This window comes from Camelus dromedarius, chromosome 12 (genome assembly GCF_036321535.1).
Source record: "Camelus dromedarius isolate mCamDro1 chromosome 12, mCamDro1.pat, whole genome shotgun sequence".
NCBI classification, from domain to species: Eukaryota; Metazoa; Chordata; class Mammalia; order Artiodactyla; family Camelidae; genus Camelus; species Camelus dromedarius.
The window spans coordinates 60,393,360-60,410,361 of NC_087447.1; the positions used below are offsets into that span (position 1 = coordinate 60,393,360).

Genomic DNA, 17,002 nt, shown 5'->3' on the forward strand with positions numbered 1-17,002 from the left:
AAATATTCTTTCTCTCTCACATACCTAGACAATACATATTTTAAATACAAATATTTGCAAAATAATGTAAGTGTTGATGAAAATATGTAACATGAAGTATCTTTCTTAAGAGTAAGGAAAAGATAAATTTATTTTATTCCCACCTAGAAAAAAAGTAGCTACAATGCAACGCTTTTTTCTTTTTTAGAATTATTTCTGGTCCTAAAATAAAGGTCTTGGTTTTAATTCAGTAGGGTGTCTCAAAACACCTGCTTTTTCCTCCATCAAACCTTAAATATGCTGGTTACTTATAACCCCTCTCAGAAATTCCTAGCTCACTTGTCATAGATCAACACAGCAATCTCCAGCCACGCTGAGCCTGACCAAATATAGTCAGGAGGAATTCAGAAGGCACTGGACAAACAAGGTGACTTTGTTGATGGGAACCTCAGAAGAGCAAAGAGAGACAGTGGTGCCGATCTACTTGTGGCGACTTCTTTACTTGCCCAGACAACAAATACTAATTCTTTCAGTTACAACAGACTGTGACTCATAAAACCTGTGCTTTTACTTTCTTAGAGTAGTGTTTTATTTTTACTGCATTGTCAAAAAACCTATTAAAGAAGATTTGCCCAGGAAATGCATCTTTCTTCACCACCCTTTCCCCTTCTCCCCAGATGCATTCCTGTAAGTTTAGCAGAGGTAGATCTTATTCCTGTTTTTACACTCATGCTCTAATACTTTTCAGGGATAAAGGTTACAAGTCTTCTGATTCCTAACCCAGGATTCTGTTCATCCCACACACTGGAGGAAGCTGAGCAAAATGATGAAATTGGCAGGCTCTCAGGGAAGAACAGAACAGCCGCCAATTATCCCCATTTTTTAAAGTGATTTCTGTTTTTCCCATCTCTGAATTTAAATCAAATTTTAATGAAAAGAGAAGAAACTAAAGGCAGTTTCCTGCTAATGCCATTTGGTGAGCAGGTAACTGCCATGTTTAAACAAGGATGTAATTGTACCTAGTGGGTACCCAGTTACGTGACTGAAGATGCCAAGCTGACTCAAGAGCTGAACTACCTGAACTGGGTAGTCCCTGGGAGTCTGGAGACTAAACCATGTGGCACATCTAATCACAGAGCACGGACATGTGTGGTAAGGTGCTTTACATTCCTGAAGGCTCACCTGGAGAGGGCACCCTGGAAGATTTAACTGCTTTCTCCCTAGCCAGTGTATTGGCTATCATATTTTTTTCTTAGCAGGCAAGTAAGCTCCCTGGTGGACATTTCTCACCACTAAAATGAATTATATTGCCACCCTAAAAGGATAACTAGGGTCAGATGAATGTGCTGATAGAGGTGAACAGATACACTGTTACGAGACAATAGAGAGAATGTCTTTCTCAGAGTCTGTGTTGTTAGGAAGATTTCACTCCCTGGATGGAAGGATAAGAGTTGAGAAATACAACCCTGCAATGACGAGTGTCAATGGGCAACGTATGCAGCTGACACAACGCACGGCCGCCTCCCCTTCTTTATTGCCACGTAGTCAGGAGCATTTATGGGGTGCTGGTTATCACCTAAATGCCAGGGTTGTCTCTGGGTCAACCAGCGCTCATTCAAGCTCTAATTCTTACAGAAGCCCGATATAACTCTGATCAAAAGTAAAGCTTCTGCTAAAATTCTAGTAGCCATAAAAATGTGAAAGGATTCCTCAAAATGAACCAAACACTGCAGTCTTTACATTTTCTCAACCAGAGTAATAGATAGTCTTGCCACACACTTGATCATCTATTAAATTATGAAAAAAAGCATTATCATGTCCTCGTGTGTTGAATAATTTTCGTTTGTTTGACTCCCTTTATTTCCCCTCCAAGTTTTGCTCCTATTGAGGCATTCCTCACCCTTACCAATTCTTAAACTGTAGCTTAACACTGCATTAAGGTTTCTGGGGATTTTGCTACAGTGTAAAATATAATTTAAAAAATCTATTTTTAGCTTTGGTAAATAAGAATAGCAATCTTCTGTATAGGAGAAAATAACAATTCTGTATATTCGCTTCAAAAAAAAAATTACCAGTATCTGTTCTAAAACAACATTGCTTAACTCTTTGCTAATTTTAAATGATTCACGTGGTCTTTTTTCTCTTCTCCTTTAGTGGACCCTTCTTTGCTAAGTGTTAGGAGTCTGCTTCTTTCCTTCGAAAACCCTCATCTAGCTAGCCTTTGCAACTCTGTCCTTTGAGAATACTACAGAACGGAATAAAGACATCAGGGTAATGGAAGGGAGATTTAGACAAGGAAGCGGCCAGTTCTCATTGTTCTGTGGCTGCTGAAGCAAATGTCAATCTCATTATGCTTGACTTCATTTATTTCCTGCCTCATGAGTTTATAAAAAGCTGACTTTCTTTTCCTGAACAAGAAGCATATTATGGTCACGTGAAGAGAGAACAGCAGTCATTTGTTTTAATATCAACATTTCCCTGGGTGGTTAGAAAGCTGGTGAAGTTACGACTTTTGTCTATGAATCTAAATTTAAAATTACACTATTCGCATTTCCTAGAAACTATACTGTTACGTATTTCTCCATTACAAACTTCTGGAGGACATAATCCCTTTACCACAACTGTCATATTTTAAAATTGCTAACTGGAAATAAGTTCTAATAAGCAAAGCATATAAGACGAACAAATTTAGAATCGAAGATAAATAGGGAAAAAGATGGGGATTTTCTGTATCTGAATCTGGAATTAACACTCAGCACCTTATTTTCCACCTAGCACTGAGTAGTTTATAGGGAGATTCAAACTAACAGAACTAGATATGACATATTAGACGTGTATATGACAGGGAGGGGCGAGGGCCTTTCAGTAGCAGAGTTTATGGACCTGGAGATCGTCATTCTACATCAAGTAAGCCAGAAAGAAACAAAAATGCCATATGATATCGCTTAGATGTGGAATCTAAAAAAAAAAAGGACACAAATGAACTACTTATTATTTGTAACTTAGATGACTAATTTCTTGAATATATGTAGGCACATTTGACTGTCCTTTATGATTGGATTACTGCATTCTGTTGATTCTTATTTTGTGCTTGGCTTTATCCCTTTGATAACTATGTAAGTTTAAAAAGCTAAAGCTCTAAATTGTTCTTAGAAACAATGATCAGTACATATATGTAAACTAAAAAAAAAAAAGAAAGGAAGAAAGAAAGAAGAGCCAAACTCAGGTTTCCACACAAGGCAAACTCAATGGATGACTTGAAGCACATTTTTCATCTTTCATTGTGCTTCCGATTCCTCAACTGCCAAATTACAGTCCTCCTAACTTCAGCATTTTATGTTCTGTAATATAACTGGATGTGAAATTATCTTGGCTAGCACAAGAAAAGGGAACTTTTCATCATGCGTGGCACTTTTAAATGGTCTCATGGTTTGCTTAAAAAAAAATCACTGTTCAGCTGAGTTAATCATCCTTAAGGAAAAAATATTTTTTTTTCTTTACTTAGTTTTTTCCTCTCTAATATAATGAATACTCTTCAGCACCAACATTATCTATTGATGACAACCCTGGCCCATTTGCTTTTAGCAAGCCTCTTTAACAATGCTTTATAATTTAAACCCATCACCTGTTGTGAATGCTCCAAGTAAACACTTGATTTGGGGGGGTTCTAAGGAACATGGATATATAGAGTCAATCAGTTCACGCTATGCTTTGTCCACGTGGCTTTTCTTTCTTTGTTTTAAGTGTTGTACAATCAACCAACTGGCATTTACAGTCACTAAATAAATAGCTATCAATCATTTCACTTTTAACTTGCATTAAAAAAAAAAAACAAGATAAGTAAGAAAAACCAAAAACACAATAAACATGCCCTAAATGTATGTGTAGGGGTGTGTGTGTGTGTGTGTGAATATGAGTTTATTATTACTGTTGATATGCAAAAATCACAGCGTTCTCCTAACCTAAAGCAGGAGACCCCAAGAAAGATTAAGAACTGAATGGAGGATTCTGTTGGATTCTTTGGGGGCATATAAAGAGAATTTCCTTTACTTTGTGCACACAGTTAATTTCTTAGTATAATGCTATAAAAAATTGATAGTTTCTTCCAAAAAAAAAAAAAGTCAGAGAATGGAAAGATACAGGTGAAAAAAATCTATCATGATGGTTATTTTGTTCAGAGGTTCTTAAAAATGGGTCTTCTGGAGACTTGGGGCCTCTCAAAATTGTATGTAATACTATGCAGGTATGCCACAACATTAATTTTCAACCAGGTTCTCAAAAAGTTACATTAATAAAAAAAAAATGGCTAGTAACTATTGATCTAGTCCAATAAGAAATCTTAAGCCCAGAATGAGGAGCAGTTTGCCACAGTCACACAGAAGCCAGTGCCATTGAACATAATAAACCCCTAAAGCTGAGACAGGAAGGGGGCAGGGCACAGCCATCCAAGGAATGCTACAGCGATTAACATCAAAATGGTGGAAGATTCAACCGCCAGTGGGCCTTGAGGCTCAGGATGATGAGAGATTTAACTTCTAGCAGATCTTGAGCTCCACTATACGCCCATTGTAATAGATTAACATGGTGAGTAACATGCCCACAGGTGCCATGGCAGTCCCAAGGCTAGCCACAAAATGTCAAAGTGGGAAATGGCCAACTTCCTGGGAATCCCAGCCCCTTCCCCAGGCTAGTTAAACTGGTCCTTCCACTTATTAGCATATGAAGCCACTGAGCCCATAAAAACTGGCAGCATGGTGCCTCATGGCCACTGCCACCTCTCTTTCTTTCTCTCTCCCTCTTCAGAGATGGAAAAGGAATGTCTATAGAATGTGTACCTACTTTTACTCTAATCTGAGCACCCAACCCCCATTCCTCGTGGTCTTTCTCTTGCTTTTTGATGTATCTCTCTGAATAAATCTACCTTTACTCAACGGTGGCTCGCTCTTGAATTCTTTCCTGCACGAAGCCAAGGACCCACACTTGGCGGGGCACGTCCCAGGGGCTCAACCGAAGCCTGGGCCACGCCCTCCTCACACCCCACATCCGTTTTCCTGCGTCAAAGCCACTCACAGCAGTGCATACTCAGATAGATTCCATTTCTTAAACTTGTGTCATCTTGTGAAGAAACTCTGTCTGCTTTATTGTTGCAAAGGTAAAGTAAGCTTACAGAGATTTCAAGGATAACATTTCAATTTTAACATTTATTGCCACTAAAATTACAGTTTTAAGATTGGGCTAACAAGAATTGGCCCCAGAGAAAGAATCCTCGGAAACAAAACAAAGCTCTCTTATGCACATATGATGAAGTCCTGGTATCATTCCTACTTACAGAAGCAAACATTTCGTGTTTAACACTCAGTGTTTGAACATTAAAATAGGCAAAGAGGCTCACCTAGAAAAGAAGACTTATTCGGAAAGATCATTCTCCTTGAAAAATCTTCCACCAGTTTTACTCAAAGTACGTATATTAATATAATCACATAAATAAATTATAACTATTAGAGACTATCATATACCAAGCCTGTACTAACTCAAGTTTCTTCTGAACAGTTCTCTCTGTTCAGTGTTTTTATGAAAATTATTTTTATTTTAGAAAGTGTGGCCAAGATGTGCTTACTGGTTATTAAATATGCCTTCAGAGCTAAATCTGCAGAAACATTGCACATTCCCCGTATCTTTTTTCTGACTCGCTTTCCTTCCACAGAAGGGAAAAGAAAGAGGTCCAAGGAGAGGAAGAACTAGCTGTACGTGATATGTTTCTGGGCATTTAATGCTAGATGGGTTAACATGCTTGATTGCTATCGGTGAATCAGAGCAAAAAATGACAGCAGCATCTATCATATTATGTTCTATACTGCAACCTTTTAACGGAGGCAAGACAAGCTACACTGCTGATTTCAGCAATGGGCACTGTCTGAGAGCAACAGATGTCTACAAAACAAAATCACTAAATCGTAGAAATACCTTAATTCTTAAAATAGCAAAGTGGATTTTTCCTCTGAACCAAGGGTATGACCAGGGAGCATAAGCTGACAGGATCACACGGCACTGCCCCAACAGGGACTTTATGCTCACTCATTCTTCATCAAGACTCAGAATACCTGACAGCGTAACAATAATAATCTTGATTCTGAACTTAAATTTGAATAATCAACAAAGTGTTGTCTCTTGTATAAAAAGTCAAAGAAACGCTTCCTATTCAGGAATGTGACTATACTCTCAAAGTCTCCAGCATAAACCAACGTGCGACAAAAGAGAGAGAACTCCTATCTCAGCGACCACAGATGACACAACACTCTTTGGTCTTCCAAGTGCAAATTACATAAAGCACCTTAAGAGGCTAAAATGAAGACAAATGACACTAGGGGGAATAAAAGAGTAAATAAAAATAACAGAGGCCAAAATGCTGAAAAGGAAAAAAAGTTATTAGTCTACATGTCCCTTTATAATTTACAGGAATGATATCTTCCTCACTACAATGCAATCATAATAGATTAAATAAATTGGGGATGAAAAGGACCGATTAAATCATTGTGTCTAACACATGCCAAGGGAGGGTAGACTTCTCTAGACAAAAGAACACAGAAGAGAGAAAAATATAAAAACAGATATTATATCAACATCTGCACGCAGTTCACTGCGTGTAAAGTCTACAGATACCAAGCAGAGGTATGAGCGTCAGTAGTGAGCAAGGTTAGACGTTGACTCAAAGTACCCGTATCAACACACAGTCCTGTGCTGCATTTTCAAACACCTAATACATTTGCCTGGAGCTCTTCTAAATCAAAGCTACTCTGTTTATAGTCACGTAGAAAATGTAATCTGGGTTTCAATGAATTTTTAATTTTGTTCAATCTTGCATCTTGTTCAACCAAAAACAATTTAAAGAGGACCAAGGCTCTCAGCCTCACAGTGAGCGGATGGAACTCCTCACCAGGGAGTTCTTGAATCTGCCATAAAAATCAACAGCGTGCATCTGATAGTTTTCTTTTAATTTGAGCAGTGAAAAGTGAGTAATCACATCAAATATTCTTCAGGGCCTCTTTGGTTTCCAGATTAAACATGTAATGTGACCTGTCATCTTGCCACATTCTCTGTACTTCCATTTTAAATAATCATAAATAAGAAAACCTTGTTACTCTTTGGCATGACACAGTTGTTTGATTCAGCTGCATTTCAAAGTCTTAGAAATTGCACTCATTCCTTCTTCAGAGTCCTGGTTCATCTCAAAGGTTTTCAGCTGAAAGATTCTTTATTGTATTCAAATCTCGTCCCATATGAATTGCTTCGGTTACTCAGTTTATGAAGAGTCTTAGAGATTGAACTGGGTCCACAGCAAAATACACCAACTGTTTTCCTGGAAAGGGAAAGGGAGAAAATGGAAAATCAGGTGGAAAATTAGGCAGAACATGACAAGAAGTCTGCTTTAGGAGTATGTCTAAGGCGTTAACAAAGTTAATTTGCTGCTTTGCATACTGAAAGTAAGTTTCCAATTATTTCCAAATGTAAGTGACCACCAGGCAGATTTTTTACTGACCTCATGCTTTTCATACTAGAAATCAAGATAATTCAAAGAATATAACTAGGAGCACACATCTGCTTATTATCTGCAGTCTGCATGTCATTGGAAAGGGCAGAAACCAAATCAAGAACAGCGACTGATAAATGTCAGCTGCCCCACATATGTGACACATAAGCAGATGTCCACCCACTCTGGGCCATCTCAGCCCTCCTCATACTACATGTTTTACAAACATTTTCTTCCCTAAAGATCCCATGGATTTTTCATGAGCAGCGGTGAATAAGAGAAAAGAGAGGAAAGCTAATACCAATTTGAAAGGATAATTTTAAGTGACTAATTTACATCCACATTGAAACAAACAGCATATTAATCTGAATACATTTTCCATTTTATTCATGCACTGCAATAATTGTAACAAATGCCAAGCAGGTTTTATTATTTGCTAGCATAAAATTTTAGTGAATAAATTAGACACATTCCTAACAAATAGAATAAATAAATCCCAGGAAATAACTAGTATTTCACATTGATCTTCCCCCAGAGTTTGTTGATTTGCATCGAATTCTTCCTAAGATAGCAAAATGATTAACAATTCTTATCCTATCCTGAACAAATACAGCATGTACTCATTACCTGAGAATAATTGGCGCTGAAACAAAGGCAGTGAATCCATTTAAATGGATACCAAAATTTATAATAAACACTGAGAAAAAGATTTTATTAAAACTTTTTACCTTGAAAAATGAAACAAAGAACTATAAAATAAACTTTTCCTTACAGCCATGACGGAGTAATAGAGACTAGATTTACCCTCTTGCATTAACAAAGTAGGACAAAGTGAATAATATATGAAACAAGTATTTCCAGATACTAGACAACAGTCAGCACAGAACTGTGATCCCTGAAAAGAAAAAAAAGAAAGAAAACAAACAAACAAAAAAACCTAAGGTGAGTCCAACAACTCTCTGCTTATTGCCTGAAGGCAATTTACAGGCTGCAGCACAGAGGAGGGAGACTCATGCAGAGGCTGGTGGTCTTACTGAGTTAAAGATAAGAATGGAGGTCATGAAGGCCAAAGAAGCTAGAACTTGTGGAACAGAATATGGAAGGGAGGCTATATCCAAAGAAAGAAGCTCTGGAGATCTGCAGAGGAGTACCCTCACGTCTGGCTGAGTCCTAATCTCCTCGTGCGTGAGAGGAAACCACGTGAAACTGGGTAAAGAACTCCCAGGGAGCAGTAAGCTAAACAGTTCTCAGAGTTTATGCAAGGTTGTCAACAATTCAGATTCCCACAAACCAGGATGGAAAGATCTATATGTAATACACTGGCAGTGGGTAATGTCCTCAGAAAGGTATTACGTTGTTTGCAAGGAGTAGGAAGGATGTTGGTAAAATCAGCCTTAGTTCGGAGGCTGCTCTGGACCTATACTAACAAACCTTAAAAGCAAGCCTTGAAAAGATCAAACTGAACCCAAGTAATAAAACTGCATGCCGGACACAAGTCCAACAATATTAAAAAGAACAAATAAAATAAAAGTTATTACTCATATATGAAATCTAAAAATTAAAACGAATACAACAAAACAGAAACAGACTCACAGATATAGAAAACATACCAGCAGGTACCAGTGGAGAGAGGGAAGTGGGGAGGAGATTAACAGGTCAAAACTGCTATGTATAAAATAAATAAGCTACCAAAATATATTATATAGCACAGGGAATATTGCCAATATTTTATAATAACTTTAAATGGAGTATAATCTATAAAAACTTTGAATCCTATGTTGTACGCCTAAAAATAATATAATATTGTAAATCAAATACATATCAATAAAAATAATCCAATTAAAAATAGGGAAAAGATCTGAATAGACATTTTTCCAAAAAAAGATATTGAAATGGCAAACTGGTCTGTGAAAATGTGCTCAGCATCACTAATCATCATGGAAATGCAAGGGAAAACCACAATGAGATATCATCTCACGCCTGTGAGAGTAACTATCATCAAAAAGACAAGAAGTAAGTGCTGGCGAGGTTGTGGAGAAAAGGGAAGCTTTGTGCACTGCTGGTGGGAATGTAAACCGGTGCAGCCACTGCGGACAGTAGTATGGAGGTTCCTCAAAAAATTAAAAACAAAACCATCATATGACCCAGCAGTCCCTCTACTGTGTATATATCCATAGGAAATGAAATTACTATCTTGAACAGTTATCTGCCCTCATGTTTATTGTAGCATTATCTAGAATAATCAAGACACGGAAACAACTTTAATCTCTATAGATGAATAAATGAACAAGGAAAATGTGATGTGATGTGATAACAAACACACACACATACACACACACAGAAATATTATTCAGCCATCAAAAAGAAGAAAATCCTGCCATTTACAACAACATGGATGAACTTTGAAGGCATCGTGATTAGTGAAATAAATCAGACAAAAGACAAATACTGTATGATCTCACTCATATGTGGAATCTGAATAAAAAAAAAAGCTCATAGAAACAGAGAGTATATTGGAGGTTGCCAGAGGCAGGTGGGGGAGGTGGGGTTTGAGGGAAGACCGACAAAGAATTACAAACTATAAGAGGAAAAAGTTCTGGGATGTAAGGTGCAGCGTGGTTAGCAATATTGCACAGTACATATGAAAGCTGCAAAGATAGTAGATCTTAAAAGTTCTCACCACACACACAAGATCTGTAATTGTGTGAGATGAGATACGCTAACTAACATTATTGTGGTAGTCATTTTACAACATACACATATCAAATCATTACATTGTACACATTAAACTTACACAACATTGTATATCAATTATATCAAATAAAGCTGGAAAAAACTATTTTTAATCCATGTAAAAGTAAAATGTAATTTATTTTCTAATGAATACAATGTAATAATAAAACATAATGTACGTAGTTTAAACACTACAATTAAATCCTAGAACTAAAAACTTCAATATACGTGTATCAAGAATAGATAGGACTGTAAAGACAGGTACATCTAGAATTATAGTTGATGATTTCAATATTCTTGTCTCACTAATTGATAGAACAAGTGGACAGAAAATCAGGAAGTGTATTGAAGACTTGGACACCACTATCAACCAATTAGAACTAACTGATACTTGTAGGGTGATCTCCCCAAAAACAATGGAATACAAACTCCCTTTTTCAGTGCACATGGAACATTAATCAAGACAGACCACATTCTGGACAGTGAAACAGTTGTCAATAAGTTTTAAAGGACTGAAGTCAAAAGGAGCATGTTTTCTTAAAACCCGTTTGAACAGGAAATCAAGAACAAATAGATATCTGTAAAATACCCATGTATTTGGAAATTAAACAGCGTACTTCGGAGTAACTAATGGATCAAAAAAGAAATCTTTTGGAAAATTAAAGATTTTTTTGCTCCGTAAAAAAATGAAAACAAAAATATCAGAATTTGTGGTATGTAGCTAAAGCGGTGTTTAGAGGGAAATTTGCAGTATTAAAATACGTTCATTAGAAAAGAACAAATGTCAAAAATAGCGACCTCCAGTTCCGCCTTAAGAAATTTGTGAGAGAAGAGCCAAAGTGAGCAGAAGGAAGAGAATAACAAAGAAGTACAAAAATTAATTCTTACATTTAATAAAACTCAGATTACTATTAAAACCAGAGCTAGATACAATGGATTACTTAAAATGACTATAACTTAACTACTGAATTTATACCACCAAAAACCCACAAAAGCCTTAATGTAATTTTCTATACATTTTGTCTATTTCTATGCATTCTCTGTTAACAATGCATTATGACAATAAGATACTGTTATTTTCTTTCTTGGTTTCACAGGGCAACTATAGAGTTAATTTTTTTTTAATTCTGCAGATTTCCCAAAGGCTTATCTTAAGTACTTCATAATAAAATAATTATTTTCAAAGCACATGCATGATTTTTTTTTTTTTTTTTAACATTTTGCCTTCCAGTTGTTAACTACTTTAGCTCCAGGAGAGCCTTGTAGAATTTGAGGAGTTCCCCAATGTCACTTTCACTAACAATGAAATCCTACAACTTTTCAAGATCTGCAATGAATCTTTGCAATTCATTTGAATTAATTTTCATTAGGTTGCTGCAATCCAACGATCATCTAGAGATTTATCTACAAACACTTTGTTGAGATGGGTAAACACAGACTTGGATGCTAACAGAAAATGTTGTTTGGGAGCAGATGTTGGGAACTAGTTCCATAAGTGTTCAATACATTTGTGCATATTTTCCTATTACACCAATACTTGTTTTTTCACGCATTTTTAAGTGTATGATCTCATATAATGAAAGCTTATTCACTCATTAGAGATTATTCACTCCTTGTATTGGAGACTCAGAAGGTTTGAATGACTCGACTCAGGGACAGAGAGACCAAACCTAGGTATTCTTAATCTGTATTGTTTTGAAAACACCATGAGGCAGCAAAATACAGATACAGTTTCAGACATTTAGTCCAGTCCCGGAGTTTTCTCTACTCCAAAGGCCACATAAAGTTAATCCTCTATTTCTCCTTTTGCCTGATGCATAAATTCAACTGACTTAAGCTATGATATACATTTCTATCATAAATAATAGGAAACTGGATCTTAGGTATAATAAACAATTTTAAAAAGACATGCAAGGAAGGGACCAGTCTCATACATAGGTGCAAATTTATATATCTCTGTTCTCTATTTCTCTCTCTTTATATTCTCTCAGCAATTTGTATACATGAAGTTAACCAAAATTGTACATCTAAAATGAAGACTTCTATTTAAATAGTGCCTTCTTTGAGTTAATGAACCCTTAAGATGTTGATCCATTCTTTTCTTAACTATGCACCATAAAAATCCTTTAAAAAAAATAATGCATCTCAGGTGCCTGCCCAGAGCAAATACACAAAATGACAGAGTTGTACGAATGTCAACAGTAGATGGTGCACATTTGTTCTTCTTAATCAGCTTTGCTGTTTAAAGAAAATGAACAACTAAATAAACACACAAAATCTCTCTCAATACGAATATTATATAACAAATGAGAACTCTTAAGAAGCAGCCAAAGACGCCAATGGTCCCAAACTAATTTCTTGCAAATGATCCTTTACTGTTTTGGGGTTTGGTTTCAGAACTGAGCAAAAACAAACAAAAACCCAAACTATCAAAGTTTCCAGCACTCTACTTTGAAAACTAGTAAAACGACGCTTGTCAGAGGTCAGTTAAATGTCATTAAAGAGGAAGGAGTCTGGTGCGTAGCAAGATCCAGGTGACTGTGACAAGATTCTCACATCTAAGGTGGATGATTTTGGAGAAAGAAAGAAAAGAAACATAACCAAGACTGGGTTGATTTTATTTTTCTTTATCCTATAGTTCACCTTTAACTAGGGCCCTGAATATTACAAAGGACCTTTGCTTTCTAGATAATGCTTCCCTCTTCAACCCCAAATTACTTCATCATGGGAAAGAAACACAGAAGTGTTTTCCAACATGGCTGCTATATGAATTACATGGGCAGCTATATTCCTTTTTAGATTTTGCTTCTGGGGTTTCACACCGTGATTCCTAGAACAAAATCTCCATAGATGAAGCCAAAGGCCATGATGAATCAGTGATTCTTTCAATAAATCACATTCACCCATAAATTTACACATTGGGGCTTTTACAGACAGCTCTCGATCTACTAAGCTGCCTCACTGATTAACAATCAAATATCCTTTTTATATTTATCAAAATGTATTTTAAAAATTATGAATTAATCAACTATATGCTAATAATTTTAATAACTTGACCCAGAAGAAAAAAAATCGCTGGAGCCTTAGAGTCAAAGGAAATTTTAAAAATTAAATCATCTATTTACATATTCTTATTGCAGAAGTGTGTTTAGTTTAGCAACAAAAGTATTAGTTCAAGTGCAAAACTATATTGAATCTTGATAAAATTCTGCAGGTTAAATAGGACAGAAATACAAGTTCAAATAGACAAAATAGTGACATAAAATTTCCAACTGCTAACGAAAGCGACAAAAGATGCAAATATATGAGGCTGGTGCCTAGAAACTATGATGTTTGGATTCTAGTAGATATCTTAAAAGAGTTACATTAATTTTAAAATGTCAGTATCTGCAATGTGTTAGAAATCACAGCCTTTGGAATTATTTAAACTTATAATGAAACTTTTTCAACGCCAACATTAAAACGTGTGAGTGGGTATATGATTTTCAAAATGCTTTTCGAACTCTTAACAGACCCTCGCTCTGCACTACGGTAATTTTACAGAAGACAAATGGGCTCACTAGTCTGTGCCCTAAAATGAATGTCATCCTTCAGTAGCAGTTTCTTCAGATCATACACATATAGTCCATAATGCTAAGATTCTTCACAGAATTATAGCTTCCAAGAAAAGAAAACGGAGATATTTCTGAGTTAGAGACTGCATATAACAGTCTCTATGAGTTTTAAAAAATGTATTCATTCTGGTACAAAAGTACAAAAAAGCTGATTTTTCAGCACATTCACGTTAGAACTATTAGAAGAACTCCCTTGTTTGCCAACATGACTTTTAAAAAATTTCCAGTGATCACCTGATTTATACTGTGGGAGTGAACATCCATTTTAATACGGGTCCATGCAAGTTTAAAAGTGGGTAGGAGAGTCTCGTTCATAAATACCTTATAGACTATTTTTACACCTAATTTTAATTATTTGGCATTACAGATACGTTAGGTGTTTCCCGCCTTGCTTCCTCCTTTGACAGTGATAATTGAGTGTTTAAGCAACTCTGTAATTTGTAAACCCATTACTAAATGATCTTTAAAAACTTCATGTAATGACTTGGGAATATTTTAATTCGATCATTAGCCATGTGTCAAATTTTTTGAGGAATAGGACTTACCCTCTATTACATTTTGCTATTTCATCAAACAGAAGTTTCCACCGAGGACGTCCAATAAAAAGTCTTGAATTCAGTGCTTGATATTTTTCTCCAATTATCTTCTGCCAGAAAGAAAGTGCTACATTTTATATGACACAGAGTTGGACAAATAACCCATTTCTCTAACATCATTTCTGCTGGCGTTGTGGCTTCCTACCAAACTGCTGTGAGGCAAAGCATGTAAGTATCAAATGGCAACCTATTAAGCACAGTCATTTAGAAGCATCATTTCCTCCCTCTTTCCCTTTAAAATCCATTATCTTCTTGAATGCCATCATTACAAATGGCTGATTTCCCTAGACTTCAGTTAGTTGCTTCATTTGTAAGTAACTGCCATGTTAAAGAATGCCTTCTAATTGCTTACTCTCAAAAAGGGTGCAGCATGTAAGTTTTATGGAAGCGTTTTTGTACTGCAAAGTTGTCGTATAATGGCTCATTGTATGAGTAAAATACTATGAACTGTCATCATAAATTTGGGGAAATGATCCCAGACATGACAGCCTAAAATAGAAAAGCTCCAAATTTGGGATCTATCAACAAACAGCTTCTAATGAATGGGCTGGTGTTTACAATGAACAGAATATGAGATCTGAATTGGCGGCGAAGAGTCAAGAGTGAGATGAGAAGAGAGGAGAAAGCGTCTGAGTCCCAGGCAGACAAACTGAGAACCAGATGTAAGTTATGCTCCGTACCTTAATTACAGGGAAACCATGAGGAATAATGACACTGACTTGCTTCATGAGAGCAGCAAAATGAGATACTTTTTACATACCAAGTATGATAGAAATCTGACTAGAAAAAATAGGGTTAGATTAGTTTTGAGGTAACTTGCTGGGAAACAAGCTGCTGGGAAACAAGCTGCTGGAAAACAAGCTGCTGGAAAACAAGCAACTAGAAAACAAGCTGCACTTAAATTTCCAGGAGTTTAAAATATTATATTCACACTTACTTGCTTAAAATGCACATGCTTGCTTCGTTTTAATGTTTTATGCAGCAGATGACCTATAGCACGTATTATGCTGAAGAAAATTTGTGAGGGGCAATCCTAAGATTGACCATAAGGGCACGAAGGAGGGCAGATATTGTTAGAGCAGGCAGATAGCTAGATATGAGCAGAGAAAGGGGGACACAGACCAAATGGCAGGAATTGGGCAGAAAGAAGGGGCACAGGCCAAGTGCAGGAAACCACACATCATGTGAGCAGCAGGGGTCCCTGGGCAGAGAAGGAAAAGCTGGAATCTTTGGGCTGATAAGGGGCCACACCTTTTGGCCTGGAGACCAACAAAGAAAGGTCAGAAAAGGCAGGAATTTCCAGTGTCCGAATGTAACCTTTTACTCATTATGCCCTCATTTCAATAAAATTAGCCTTGCAGATTAGAAGTATCCATCATGAACCGACGCCATGACACTTCTGACCCAGACTAAATAAGGACAAAAATCCCTCCTCCCTTTGGGAAGGTGGAGTTGGGATGATAATCAGGGAATATGATACCAAACCCTTCCCTCCCCAATGAATATTCCGCCCATTCATTTTTACACCCTATGTAAATAACTTGCCAAAGAAACTCAGGGCAGCTGCTCACCTGAGCCTGCCCACTCTCCCCTGAGAGTGTACTATCCATCCTTTAATAAATCCTCACTTTACCTTTTTAACCTCTAAGTCTTGTCTCTGAATTCTTTCTGGGACGGGACAAGAACCTGGAACACCAGTTGCATCTATCAGCGACAATATTTCCTTAGGGTAAAACAATGGAAGGTCCTGGAAAGCCAGATCATCCATTCACAGAACTTTGTTCTGGCATGAAAGCGAGCGGTTTGACCCAGGGGAAATACGTGCTATCTCAACATTGTCCCAGAGGCAATAACAGGATAGACTTAGAAATCTTGCATACCCCGAGGAGGGTGATTGTTCCTGGAAGGGATGGGCCTGAAATTAATCAGTTAACCAGCAAGCAGAATTTAGGGCTTATCGGATATCTGAAGCCCCACCTCTTTGATGGCATTTTTTTCTGAGCTGTGTACTCCTAATAAGTATGATGTCGACCATGCTGTCGGTGCTCTAGATCCACGAGATCTTGAGTCCCCCTGCTCCCATCTTTGCTCTTTACTTTGTCTCTTTGTTTCTGAAGTCTTACGTTGCCCATCCCCAGACACAGTCCCAAGCTGCGCTGGATGCAACAGTAACTGACAAGCATTCATATTTTGTATTCAAAGTCTTACAGAAAATGGATGAAATAAAACTTGCGGGAGCATTCACACCCAGGTTTCTACACCTATGCAGCAATTTGATGTAAATACTAGTTTCTTCACCTATGGCATGGGGCTCACAATATCATTTACCTCTTGAATCTGTTGGAATTACATAAGAAAATGTATATGAAATGCTTAGCGCAGCGTCTAGCAGTTAAGTAAATAATACGTGATGTCTGTTAGATTTTTTAGTTTCCCTTAAAGAGATATAAGCTTCATTTTGTATGACCTTATCTTCTCTCCCCGCATAAAACCTCCCCTCCCTGAACACAATCACAAAACTGTTCACGTCTGTTCTGATCTCTAGATGAGGC

The 17,002-nt window shown here is 36.9% G+C and overlaps 1 protein-coding gene across 6 annotated transcripts in view; it reads right to left on the bottom strand.

Moving 5' to 3' along the window:
* Window positions 1-5,160: 5,160 nt before the first annotated feature.
* The window catches only part of NOX4 (NADPH oxidase 4), a 128,548-nt gene continuing 116,706 nt past the window's right edge, over window positions 5,161-17,002 (bottom strand). For all 6 annotated transcript variants that reach the window (XM_064492797.1, XM_031460529.2, XM_031460525.2 and 3 more), the window contains 2 exons: window positions 14,400-14,500; window positions 5,161-7,336 (listed from right to left, as the gene is read on the bottom strand). In XM_064492797.1, the coding sequence (XP_064348867.1) occupies window positions 7,216-7,336; window positions 14,400-14,500 (222 nt within the window). In that variant the 3' untranslated portion in view covers window positions 5,161-7,215. The remainder of the gene's footprint in view (window positions 7,337-14,399; window positions 14,501-17,002) is intronic.